Source organism: Triplophysa rosa, linkage group LG17 (genome assembly GCF_024868665.1).
Source record: "Triplophysa rosa linkage group LG17, Trosa_1v2, whole genome shotgun sequence".
In the NCBI taxonomy this organism is placed as follows: domain Eukaryota; kingdom Metazoa; phylum Chordata; class Actinopteri; order Cypriniformes; family Nemacheilidae; genus Triplophysa; species Triplophysa rosa.
The window spans coordinates 3933329-3947386 of record NC_079906.1 but is presented as its reverse complement, the minus strand read 5'-3'; the positions used below and the strand labels follow the sequence as shown (position 1 = coordinate 3947386).

General features: G+C 38.9%; 2 protein-coding genes across 2 annotated transcripts in view; both read right to left on the bottom strand.

The window, feature by feature from the left end:
* The window catches only part of bin3 (bridging integrator 3), a 62047-nt gene extending 57346 nt beyond the window's left edge, over positions 1–4701 (bottom strand). Inside the window, exon 1 of the mRNA XM_057356425.1 lies at positions 4542–4701. Within this exon, the coding sequence (XP_057212408.1) occupies positions 4542–4549 (8 nt within the window). The 5' untranslated portion in view covers positions 4550–4701. The remainder of the gene's footprint in view (positions 1–4541) is intronic.
* A 474-nt stretch (positions 4702–5175) lies between these two features.
* Positions 5176–14012, bottom strand: egr3 (early growth response 3). Its single transcript, XM_057356424.1, has 2 exons — positions 13578–14012; positions 5176–10636 (listed from the first exon to the last, which is right to left on the bottom strand). The coding sequence occupies exons 1-2, from the start codon at positions 13729–13731 to the stop codon at positions 9525–9527; spliced, it is 1266 nt and encodes a 421-aa protein (XP_057212407.1). The 5' UTR covers positions 13732–14012; the 3' UTR covers positions 5176–9524.
* Between the last annotated feature and the right edge of the window lie 46 nt (positions 14013–14058).

Below are 14058 nucleotides of genomic sequence, written 5' to 3'. Positions count from 1 at the left end.
TGGAGATGAGTGGTACCCGGTGGGGTCTTCTGCTGTTGTAGCCCATCTGCCTCAAGGTTGTGCGTGTTGTGGCTTCACAAATGCTTTGCTGCATACCTCGGTTGTAACGAGTGGTTATTTCAGTCAAAGTTGCTCTTCTATCAGCTTGAATCAGTCGGCCCATTCTCCTCTGACCTCTAGCATCAACAAGGCATTTTCGCCCACAGGACTGCCGCATACTGGATGTTTTTCCCTTTTCACACCATTCTTTGTAAACCCTAGAAATGGTTGTGCGTGAAAATCCCAGTAACTGAGCAGATTGTGAAATACTCAGACCGGCCCGTCTGGCACCAACAACCATGCCACGCTCAAAATTGCTTAAATCACCTTTCTTTCCCATTCTGACATTCAGTTTGGAGTTCAGGAGATTGTCTTGACCAGGACCACACCCCTAAATGCATTGAAGCAACTGCCATGTGATTGGTTGATTAGATAATTGCATTAATGAGAAATTGAACAGGTGTTCCTAATAATCCTTTAGGTGAGTGTACTTCAGTATGTTGTGGTATTAACTATAGTTATTGGATTAACTGTATAACTGTATTACTGTAGTGTACATTTACTATGGTAAGACTAAAAAACAAGGGAAGCACCGTACATTTTGGCAGATAAGAAAAGTGTTCTCAATATTCACGAGTCTAAAAGGTCTCGAGAGAAATCATTCAGACATCAATCTGCTTCAAACGGTACGCTTGTGTTCCTATAATTTGCACATTCATAAATATCTACATACTTGATGCGTGGATTGCAGTTATATCCATGGGTGTTGCAGATAATCTGCGGGTCGGGCGGGTGAGTTGATAAAAAAGTACATTCTGATTAATTGCGGGTGGATAAGATCAGTCATTAATTATGCAAATATTTAATACATTCTCTAAAATATGAACATGTTTTAAATGCATTTTCATCAGGCAGACAAGCACTAATTTGCAGACTCTCAGTTTAAAAAAAACGTGGGTCGCGAGGATGGGACGGGGTCCATTCTTAAAGAAATGGAGGCGAAACAGATCCGAAATAACTTTTTGAATAAAAGTGTTTATTCAAAACCAGCCTAAGATCAGCATATTATTTATTAGAGATGCGCAAATTAGCTCGAACGTCACGGAAGTTGCTGTTAAAAACGAATGATCCACTGACATCACACTTAAAAACAAAGAATTAGAATTAGAATTGGAATGAATAATGTGATGATCGGGTGCAGTTATCTAGATCAGAGAAAATTAAAGATACAGGTGGGTGGCAGGTGGATGATTTGTTTGAAGCAGAAGATTCTGGTGACATTTGAGCTGATCCGCGCATCTCTACTACATACTGTAGTACCCTACATCGACAATGTTTTCAATGATCATGACAGAAAGACAGTACTGTATTGGAATTGAACTGTGAGCAGTGCGCACCAGAGGAAATGATTTCTAATTTATCAGCCTGATTTTATTATATACCGAAAACATTCAAAATTACCATTTATCGGGAAATAGCGATATGGCCGATAATATAACGTACATCCCTATCAAAATGACCAATTATCAGGTGATAGCGATACGGCCGATAATATAACGTACATCCCTATCAAAATTACCAATTATCGGGCGATATGGCCGATAATATAACGTACATCCCTATCAAAATGACCAATTATTGGGCGATAGCGATATGGCAGATAATATAATGTGCGTCCCTAGTATCAAAAACACTATGGCCCGGTTTCACAGACACGGTGTAGCTTAAGCCAGGACTATGCCTTAGTTGAATTAAGATATTTATGTCGCTTTTATAGAAATGCCGTAGAAGAATACGTTGCTGGTGTGCATCTTGAGACAAAACAATGGCAAGGATATATTTTAAGATATTTCTGGGCAAGTTATGTTGAGTTAAGACAGGTCACACATTCATTTTAGTCTGGGACTAGCCTTAAGCCTTGTCTTTGAAACTGGGCCTATAGTGCCTAGGAATGTTACTACACTTTACTACAGCAAATACTAAAAGTATTACTATTATGGATACTGTTCGACGTTCCATCTATACAGCGATGTTTGAAAAAAATAAATGTTAGTCTTACTTTTAAATGTGAAACTAAAATTGGCCAATAGGCGAATCATTCAGTGAATCATTCAACCGATTTGAAGCATGTGTCTTTACGAATGACTCACAGAATTATTAACTCGCGATGCACCCTACTCAGCAAATAAGACTAGTTTAAAGATGCCAAAGATGAAAAGTGCCAAAGAATAAATCTCAAAAGTTTAAGAGCTAATGTCCCAAACTCCCAGATCTATAATCTGAATTGAAGACTGGATTGATTGTCCAATTGAGCTCTAGTAATAAAATACAGGGCAACATTAATCCTTCTCTGAGAAAGAGACAGGCTTTCATGTTAATCTAAACAAAGTCCTCTCCCTTCACATGCACACAGAATCATGAACAGTGCCCTATTCTGAAATCTTAGGCCTTACGCTATCAGCATGATCACATACGCGAGAGACAGAAGTAATGACAGAGGTACAAACAAAGCTTCGTTCAGACTTGGAGAAAAAAAATTACGCAGAGAAGAGGCAAACTTGACTCAGACCGAGTGGAGAACTCTGCAAACGGAAGCTCTATCCGGTGCGCCTGCAGTTTTATACTCTGGGATCTTATCTCCGCTCAGCACAGAGGCTTGGTTGACGACCAGGGAACGACAATTATTGCCACGATGACCCCAGTGTCAGAATGACAACGTCATTCTATCTTGCAAGAGGCCCTGGCATGAATGCAATGGTCAGCTTGCTTCATAAAGGATCCTTTCAACGCGAGCTTATTCAGGCCTTCACCCCGACGCTAAGCACACTGGAGTGGAAGCATCCTCTGCAAGTCGCTGACCTTTCAGTCGGGTCCTGTGACGTGTTTCCAATTTCCACATCATAGAAGTCAAAGCTCTGGACATGCAAATTGTAGAACGTCTCATAAGAGCACAAAGAAAAAGCCGGAAAGCAGTCTCGCCTCTGCTCTGGAAAAGTGACGTGTTGTCCAGTCTGTGTCGTCAGCATGTAGAAACACTTCAAGAGTGAAAGTCAGGGGGCAACTTTATGAATTAAGATATCTCAATTTTTACATGCAAGGAATCACTCCAGCATCACACAGCCATGAGACAAAACAAATGTGGCCAAAGTGTTCAAATAACTATTCATGGTGTATAACCCTATAAATTGCGTTCATTAAAAGACAACATTGTCTACATATTTTCATGTAGTCAAAAGCTGTATGTTTAGTCTTAACCAGATGCTACATTGCAAGTCTTAATAAAGGTATCTGTGGATGTTTGACTTTGTTGCTTTATTTCAAAACCAAACACATCTTTGTACTTCTTAAAATTGTAATTAGAAAAATATGTATTTTTATTTATGGTTTTCATTCTCTGATTGAAGATGAAACCTGATTGCACATAGAAACATTAATTTACAAGATTCAAAAGTAATTTTGAGCGTTTTCTAAAATACTACAGCCTTTACATATATTGTATTGTTGTACATTTATGTGCACTAACATAAATGTGCCAAAAAAAGTGGAAAATAACAAAAATTAAAGCATGCCTTTGTGTGATTGTCTAGGCAGCATGGTCAATTTTTATAGTAAAAAAATAAATCAATGAGCCTTTGTGATGTAACAATGATGCTTTTCCCCAGTTCACTTACAAATTGATACATATTACACTAATGAAAGCAAATAGAAAACCAACTGGTCGACAGAAACTTATGTCTCTAAGAGAATCACAAGAACAAAAAAGATATATCACTTCTTATAATACAGTCCTTAAGAGAACAATATATTGGTTTCTATTTAGTAGTTTTCCAAAAACAAAACAACAAAAGTTTTTATTAAAAGGTATGTAGGAAATCAGACAAATATATTGTTAAAAGTAGGAACTGAATGTAATGAGCTCATACTCTGTAATAAACTGTATTGAGTGCTTATACACGTTTACTGAAATGCAGCAAACACTACACTGACATCCACAACTGCACAACGTCATTATAATTATGCAAAAAAACTACAAGACTACAGTGTTTAAGAACTGAACCACAGTAGGAAGAATGTAAACATCCCTTAGAGGACTTCTGTAAGAAAAAGAAACTAAGCTAACTAGCTAACTCGAGAGAAAAACTAACTAAAATAAGATAATTAAAAGAATACGCAAGAATTGTATATACATAGAATCACAAACACCACATAAACAGCTAATTGTTCGATGTTTAAATTATTCGTTAAGTAGTTTTAAACTGTAAAACTACCTCGCGAGTTCGCTAACTTAGCTAGCAGTCAACAGCTGTTTCAAAACTCGTAAGCATCCTAACAAGACGTCATTTTCTTTGGTTCAGCTTAAACGTTTGCATCGCCTGCAAAGCCTGACGATGTTGTCTAGGTAGGCAGCACGCTGGGTTTTGGGACACAATCACCGACATTGAACGCTGTCAGAAAACTAATAACTGTTATTTGTCACCGAACAAATCAGTCCTCATACATACCAGCTCATCTTGCGCTCCAATTTAATCCAAATCAGTCGAAATATACTGCTTTTGATTTAAAACCATTGCCTTTTCATAACCTTTGAGAGCCGAAGAGCGAGCAGGAAGTAGAGAAGTTTGTTTGAAGTCAGAGGTCGCGAGGAATTAAACTACGGCAAGCGAAGATGTCAAACTGCAGCCGCGCAACAGGTACTGCTGCAGGCATACTGTTATTATAATGCATTCGAACCGCAAACAAAGGTTGTAATCTCACCAGAGAAAATGAGAACGGATGAGAACGGCTTTATTGTGCATTTAGTTGTGCTAAATGTTAAAATACTGTACAGTACTGTATGTAACCATTCAGAGAGTAAACGCAAATACGATGCAATGACGTCATGCACATGCTAACTAGCACTGCTTGCTGCTGCACAGGTCAAGTTTTGTCCCGTATTTCATAGTGACAAAGTTGGCAACCCCATTATGAATTGTGATAGCCGACTTTGGTATGTTGGACACTCGGTTTGCTTTTTAAAATGTCATAATAGCCTACCTTTCCTATCAATGCTTTTTGTATTATGCATAATATAATGCTTTACTCAAGGTCATAGTTGTACACATGCGGCACAATAAAGACACAATGGATTCAGTTGTATTTTATTCATTTGTGTATCCAAGTACGCATCAAAGGGAAAACATATATTTTACAACAAAATGCAAACTCAAGAGAACATTTCCTCCCCACAAAACATCAATTATTTCTGTGAACAATTAAATATTTTAACACGTGGCCTTATTATAAGGCAATGGAAGTATATCGGAGGTAAAAGCGTAACAAAATCCCTTCTTCTGGTGAGATTAAACCCACAGTTTTATCCTTTATACTCACAAAAGTGATCATACTTTCTAAGTGCCTCCATATGAGAAGAGACATGCAAGACATGCAGTAAGATATGGATACCAAAATATCGGGCCAAGATGACCACACAACAAATTATTTATCTGCACATTGTAAACCGTAAACATTACTGAACAGCTCAGTACCATGAAATTGAATGGACATCAATAAGGAAAACTTATTTCATTTCTGAAGTCATTAACCATGTATACAGTGGACATTTGCAATTGGCTGTTAGTGAATCAGTCATATTGACGGACTGACAGAGAGCAAAACAATCAGGTAAACAGTGAATCAGTGTTGTGAAACAGGGCCTGCTTCAGAGCTGACTAGGGTCACATTTACATTTCTGTGGTGTCCTCTGTGCATATTGTTCCAGGGCAGCCGAGCCTGCATCCCACTTGGCACAAACAAGGCTGTTCGTCCTGGCTCTGATCCAAAGGCAGACAGTGAACACTCATGCCGAATCTGTGACGTCGGGGAGTAAAGCTCTGAATGAAACAACTGCTCAGGCTCTTCAAATAACAGCAAATGAATTATTACTTATTATATTGAGACGAAATGAAACAAGACAAGATCAAAAATCAAAGTTTCCTTCTGAAGTGGGGCATTAAGTTTCACTGACAGTGTATTGCACTTAGTTACATGGTCAGCACACAAGACAATTACATTTTTTTTGGCAATTCTTGAATGGTCCCAGACATTTAAAAAGAGAGTGGAAAATCCGGAAATGGAAGAACTCAAGCACAGATATACAGGTGCATGCAAGCATGCTCAAACACACACACCACGTACGCACAAGTTTTCCAGAGGTCACGATTGCTTGTTTCTTTACAGAACTTGGTGTGAGGAAGACTTTTATTAGCTAATAAAATTGATCAGAGTTAAAAATGAATATGGTGTTTTTACTGGTATTAGCATATAGACGGTTGTGGTTATTTCATCTAAATGCCACATTTTTTTATCTTAACAACTTTCCAGAACACAGCTTTTAAAAGAAACACCATTTTCTTTAAAACCTCTATATTCCATACATCAGAGTATGAATTTGCTCAAACACACACACACACACACACACGCACACACACACACACGCACACACACACACACACACGCACGCACGCACGCACACACACACACACACGCACGTATACACAACTCCACAGGGTATCATATCTGATCTGTGAGAACTGCCTTTGCTATTTTTACTGCTGCAGTTTGGTGCTGCATTGCGATGTATCTTGGCACAGAAAGAAAAAAAATCAGCCAGAAGCTGTTTTCGTGTATATGCCTATTTTAAAGACAATACTGCTTAAACCATATGTGCCTTAGATATGGAGATATCTCTCTACTAACGAAAAAAAGCAGAGGAGGGACCTTGAAGATACATCCTCCTGAACCTGTCTGCTGACAGAACTTAACATTTACACTCTCCAACCGGAAACCAACCCATCCTCGCTGCAACATTTCCCTTCAGTTACAGTAAGAGAGGCTACAAACTTACTTGTGTACACAATGCTGACATTAAGGGCCATATCGATGCATAATTCAAGTCAATAATGTCAATGCATACATTGAAAATCCCTGTTTAGCTTTCGGCAAATTTCAACTGTATGTAGATGAGTTTCCAGCTCAATATTAGATTTGTATAATTTTTGTTTTTTACCCCAGATAAATATAACATTTAAACTCTTAACTCAGCTGCAAGGGAAATAACCTGATAAAAATCTACGTATAAGTGCTCATTCACTATAATGCCTATACGGACGTGCATCTTTTTGTCAGGAGATAGATGCATTTTGCACATTTATTTTAGTGGTCAAATCACTGTCAGCTATTTATAGCCATAACTCTAATCATAATAAAAAAAAACTAACAAATGCCCTCACCAGAAGGTAAAACAATTGGAATATTGCCAGAAGAAATGTTGCAGAAGTGATTTGCCCAATATGGCAAGAGTTTACCAAGATTATGATGTGAAGATATTAGTTTTCTCTATTTCTTAACACAGTTATTAGAGTTTATGTTTTAACCTTATACACAACATGGTTAGAATTAAACTACTTTAATTAAATCATTAAAACATTTATGTCTTTTAGTCCCTTTTTAATAAAATTGTATATTTGTATGCTAATACATTAGAAAATGACTACTTAGTCTAAATTTGTTAAATACAGTTGTAATATACTGAACAGAATTATGACGTACTTGTAAATTATTTTTATGATACATTTATAAAATATTTGCTGTGTATGCATAGCTTGGTTATAAGGTAATGAGACAGATTTTTGCTTTTCTTTTTCCTTCAAATAATCTTATTCTTTTATTAAACAAATCATTCAGTCTGTCCGCAAGTCATCATTTGCCGTGTTGATTAATAACAATTCATACTTGAGAGACTCAGTGGAGAATGCATCACATTTGACACTGTCAATACTTGACATTTCTTGCACACACACTTATAAAACATTCGGCACTATGTACACAGTTTCGAAAACAGAAAGACTGAAAAACAGGAAAATAAAAATGTAAACACACCCTTTTGTTTTAACATTCAGTCAATAAATTCGGAGTATGCGGATGTTCGCGTATGCCTTAGTGTAAAGGTCCACACACGAGCACAGACGCACGCACATATTGTAATACTGAAGGACAATGCTTTGTACATTCCAAGTAAAAAACATGTAGTAATATGTTTGTATAATTAACTGTACAAAACCCCCTCTTGCTCATGGTTAATATTCAGAATCCAAATATGAGTAACCGTGGAGATACCACATTACAGTGCTGCCCATGAGAGCAGTAAATGTCGAAACTGTTCCCATCCAAAAACGTCTTGAATGGCATGCATACAGCAGGCAGGCCTCAGCCGTTGAAAATGCAAAACAATGACTCCTAAGATCAGTCCTGCCCAGTGGTGATGCTCGCAGGCAGGCATTACCATAATTTTGCCTGATTTCATTTTCAAAACCGCGTGTACATGTGTGTTAAAATGTGTGCTGAATATATAATGTGCATAAAAAGGGACCCAATGAACAATATTGGACGGTTAAAGCATAAAAACGAACTGTCCAGTAAAACAATGATAGGAACGACAACAGAAACCACAGCGGGAGGATTTTCACATGGTTTAAACTGGACGCGTATTGCTGTAGGTCTATTCAGTACTAGCAAAGACATGATACTAGATGCATGCAGGCATACAGATGGCAAAAATAGAACGGCAAAATGCTCAGACCAGATGCAACCAGAAGTAAGTGACAGAACTGCAAGTTTGGCCCTTATGCACACCAAATAAAGCAAATCAGGTAAAGGCCATAGCTGTGTCTTAATTTCAACTCTACAAAGTAAACTTTTCAAAGTGAGTCAGATGTTGTTGTTTTTCATTTATTGCACTGTCAGTCTGTTGACGATAACAAACGGCATCCATATCCCTACAGAAAAGATTCAGAAAAATTAGGATAATGCAACGGAATGTTGCAACAGACTATTAACGTTCGCTTGAAGCTCAGTCTCCTTAAGCCTTTAGGCTTAAAGGTTTTCCCAATTTCTGAAATGAATCTTACAGCATTCCCATTATATTGCCAGCCAGGTTAATACTAAAATGAGTTGAGAAATATGTCTGTTGTATTTTAATACATTTGGCACATTCTGTTGAAAAACAACAACAACACAAAACATTAAATAATTCACAATAATTAAAAACGACTGCAAAGCAGTAGGCAAATGAAAGTGCACAATGACAAACCGAAATACGCTTGGAGAAAACCGAAACAGCATCAAATCTATCCTTGAACTCAAATGAAACAAAAGGCTAAAGCTTCAAGAGATCGCTCTGGTCCCCAGAGCTGAGTTAAACTCTTATGATTGTGATGCATCTGTATATAAGTGCTCTTCTTGTGGATTGACCTGACTGCTTGAACTCTTGACTGCCTATTTTTCCCATCCTTGAGTCCATAGTGGCAATGGAAATATGCCACTTTAATAAACAGAACCAAAAGAAAATGGATGGATATCGAGAGGGAGAGAGAATACGAGTCAAGTGTATATAAAAGGAGAAGAAAAACCTTCATGTCTTCTCCATGTAGTCTTTGCACAAGTCCATCTCACGCACAAGTGGTAACGGTCATGATATTAGCGCTGCTGGGTCCCGCGCTCCCGCAGGAGCTGGGAGGAGAAGCATGGCTCCCCCCTGCACCTGCACCACTGCCCTTGTCTGTGGGTTTCTTGTCCTTCTGTTTCAGGTGCACCTTGGCGTGCCTCTTTCGCTCGTCACTGCGAGCAAACTTGCGTCCGCAGAACTCGCAAGAGAAAGGCTTCTCCCCAGTGTGTGTGCGGATGTGCGTGGTTAGATGGTCACTGCGACTGAAGGATCGCATGCAGATGCGGCACTGGAAGGGTTTGTGGCCCGTGTGAATGCGCAGATGGCGCGTCAACTCGTCTGATCGCGAAAAACGGCGATCGCAGTTCTCCGCCGGGCAGGCATGCGGGCGTTCGTGGACGGGAGTTTTGCTCGGCCGGTTGGGATACTTTCTTGGGCGAATGGGTTTGAGGGTGAGCGTCTGAGAAGGTTGATGGTGTTGGGAAACATGCTGTTGACCCCCGAGAAACCCAGGATGGATCTGTTGCTTGTCCTTAAAGGCTCGAATTGTCTCAAGAGGAGTTATGGGGGGTGGGTTCACTCTGATAGGGTCCATGGTTTGGAAGGGTTTATGCTCCATCACTCCTACATCTCCCTGGTGGTGGAAGAGGTTGTAGTCTGGGATCATGGAAAAGAGACTGCCGTCCATGCCCGCTTTGGAGGTGGTATGGTAGTCGGAGCTCGGATAGGGCAAAGACGAGGAGGTGGCCGGGCTGTGGTGGAAAGTCACTTGCTCTGGATAGATCTCGCCGCAGGTTGAGTAGGCTGGAAGAGGTGGTGCGTATACTTGCTCCATGTCTGACGACTGGCCGCCCATGCTACCGCTCGACGAAGTATGGTTGGTGATGTTGCCGGGTGACGGCGACACGCCCAGGATTCCAGCGCTCACCAGACTGATGATGTTGTTATCAGGACACCAACCCGAGCTTCCGATGCTGCCCGACGGAGGGGTGTCGAAAGCGAACTTGCCCAGGTAGGTGACGGTCTGTCCGCTTCGGCCGGACTGAAAACCACCGGAGCCGTACTGAATCTCACCGCTTCCCTTCTCGCCGCCCATCCCCAAGTCCATGATATTATCTGTGAGACACAGGGTCAGAATGGAAACAATCAATCAACCGCACCAAAAAACAGTCAAAGAAACTAGATAGAGGTAGTGGAAAGTTCTGCCTCTACTTCTATGAGAATGTACGTCATCTAATATGCACTAACTACTAACTATGATAACTATGAAATCTTAAGGTGGTCTCAGAAATCAATTTCTTTGCATACCTCTGTTAATCGCCTGTTGCGAAAAAAGACAAGAAAATGTAAACATATAAGTCCAAAAGATGAAAGAAAATGGATCTTTAATACAAGAATCCAGTGAATATCGTTCTGACCCCTGACATCTTATCTGTCACAAAATCGAAAATTGAAGGACTGCACCTTATTTGGCAGTAAGGCAACAGGATGTCTCCATTGACATCACCCTTACTTTTTATACTCTCTCTCTCCCTCTCTCTCTCTCTCTTACACTTATTTTTTCAGTAAGATGAGTTTTTTGACAATTGTCGGGTGCTCTGAAATGCCAAACAAGGATCTGTTGTATTTAGTCACTTGACCATTTAAATACATCTCTATGATTCACATAATCCAGTGCTGACAATTTGATAAATCACAGCAAGTTTATAAAATAAATATTTTATGAGGGCTCGCTAAGTTTTTGTCTTGTGCATGCATTTACAGTAATGACACTGTGTATACCCAATTGTGGCTTACGGTAGAAACAAACAGAATGAAAATTACAGATGGTCCTCGCATCTGTTCAACACCCATAGGGTACATGTGTGAAGAGATGCTGTGCTTTGTCTGGAGGAATAGATTCAGAATTAAGAGAAATGAAAAATGGTGTATTCCACAGGCAAGAATGAGAAAACACTCACTCTTTTATTTAGCGCATCTTTCTTTCCTGATCATTGCAGAATGTGTGTGTATGGATACATTTCACACACTTGTAAATACTCTGAGAGGGGCGTTTGTTAGGACACTTTGTAAGAACAAGGTTTGTCACCTTGAAACATTGTGATTAATAATCCCACAGAGATATGTGCCCAAGTGTCCTAATCAGAAAGTTCCCAAGGAGTCTCTTTATTCAATCTCTATTCAAAGTAAAAAATTTGTATCTAATATCAATAAATGTGTATATATGTATTGTATCTTATAATCGAGAATAACCCTGTTAATGTGAATCATATTTTGTATTACTATTATTGATTGACAGGAACTATAAATCTTTAAATATAAGACAAAAATAATATGTTCTCTTCGAGAAACACACAATTAAACTTTAGAAATAATTCTCAACTTATTATATTTTCTTCTTCCAGAACTAAAACATTTATTGAGGAGTACAATAATCCTATTGCGTTTATTTAAACATTTTAATAAACGAAATGAGGTCAATACTGTCCCGCAAGTGTGGAAAGCATCGCCTGTTTTGACCTGACGAGTCAAAACCACATCAATGAGCTTTGTGAAACTCCATCAGAATATACATCGAGAGGGCGGATGATCTTATCCTTTCACTCTTCGCAATAAATATAATATTTGACAAATTCTTATTTTCAGTGGCTCAAATAAGAACGTTGTTAAAAGCTTAGTAAAGTTATAGAAAGCCAACAATTCCCACTATAATGCGGAACTGAAATGATTTTTGTTTATAAATGAACTATTCAAACTTTCGATTGACAGATGTATAATAGCTGATTAAAAACAACAAACCGGGTATATATTAAGAAAACTGCAACAACTGGATAATTAAATGTGAGTATCTCCTCATTGAACCATTAGCCAGTAGTCTATTTTAGTTCATTTTACGTTTCACTGTATTACTAGTGCAGGAAAGTGTGTAAAGATTTTGTAATTTTGTTTATTTAAAATGGTTTTAAAAGGACGAACATTTTAAAGGATACATGATTTGAAATACGGGTAATATTCCTTTTGTGAATACATCTTACATTTAGCTCAAATTTTTTTTAATAGATTTTAGTATTATTCTTTGTTATTTACGCTGTTTTCACAACTCTGTTTTACTATTATTTTTTAAAATAAAACAGTGCGCCCATAAACGCCCACCCGCGCGCGTGGAGGGTCAGAAACAGGGTCAATACTTTATAGCAAACACCGACTAATCAAATCCCGTAAATAACACAAAAAGTAAATATTTAAGAAAGAACCGATTGTAAGACTGCTGCGATTTTACAGGCACAACTAAGTAGAAAGTTAGCATTTTAAGCGGAAGGGTTTTGATATGACATGGTATTACAATACAGCATGTGAAATATGATTTCCGACTGTGTTTGTATTAGTGGCGTGGAGTTTCACGTGTCCCTTGGCGCGTGGGCTCGGAATGATATTACCTGATTTTACCTGTCCACTTCACAGTCATATCACGTAACTGGAACAATTTACCTCCTTTTTTCCTAAGATATATTTCACCCAAAAATAAAGCCCCGATTTATCATGGATTCCTTCGAGGAAAAAAGGCGCAAGTAGGACCGATTCGTCTATAAAATTATTATTTTCATTACAGTGCACACGTTACGACATATAAATACAATATAGAATAGCAACAACAAAAACGTGATTACAGTCTATAAATAAGTATAGCCTATATTATGTGCGAGTTGCTTATTCATATTTCTCAGTAGCTTTTTATGTAAATGTACAGTGTAAAATTAACACAGTTTTGTCTTACGAAATCCAATTTGAGAAAAAGATTGGGAACAGCTGTGGAGAGACGTTTAACAGTCCGAAATAGCAACTATCTGTATCAATAGTTCAGTTTAGTAGCCTACTAAACAAGCTGCTCAAGTAAGCGCGCGCGTTAACAGGTGCTGCGTGGCCGAGCAGTGAAGCGCACTCAGCGGGCTCCAGCACAACTGATGCCGCGCCATAACCGGACACAAAAAAGTCTAAGCAGCAAACAGGTCACAAATCCCAACAAGAGCTTAATTCATTCAGAACTTTTAGTCCTTACCTGTATTCATCTGTGAGTAATGCGAAATAGAGTCCTGGTTTGTGAAAATGTTCATTGAAGTGGGAATGTCTTCTTCTGGATAGAGACTGTCAGGTATGGTGTTGATTAAACTGCTCATGGTAATAGGGATCTTGTCCGCTAGTTTACCGGTCATAGCAGTTGTTCAGTTTGGCATTAAAAAGCACGCACAGGTGTTCCGTTCCGATCAATCTCCGGACTTCTGAAATCTACCTAAAAAGCGAAAGAATGTGATGTCAATCCCTTTAAAATCGGTATCCGAGCACCGCGCTGATGTCTGTCCACGAGCTTGCTTGTAGACTTTTTTTTACTGATTTCTGTAAAGTGTTATGTTCTGTGGATCAGCACAGAGATGTTGGTTTGTTGGTGGTGGTGATTGCACGAGTGTGGCACTGCTCGCTCTGTTGCGAGCGTAGGGAACTCCAACGCTTTCTTGTTCAACGGTGGGACGGAATAAAATTTG

Bases quoted from the DNA above. Each gene is read 5' to 3' on its own strand.
- egr3 (XM_057356424.1), bottom strand. From the start codon at position 13,731: ATGACCGGTAAACTAGCGGACAAGATCCCTATTACCATGAGCAGTTTA. The intron at 10,637-13,577 runs GTAAGGACTAAA...TGTGTCTCACAG, and splicing joins TTACTCACAGATGAATACAG to ATAATATCATGGACTTGGGG.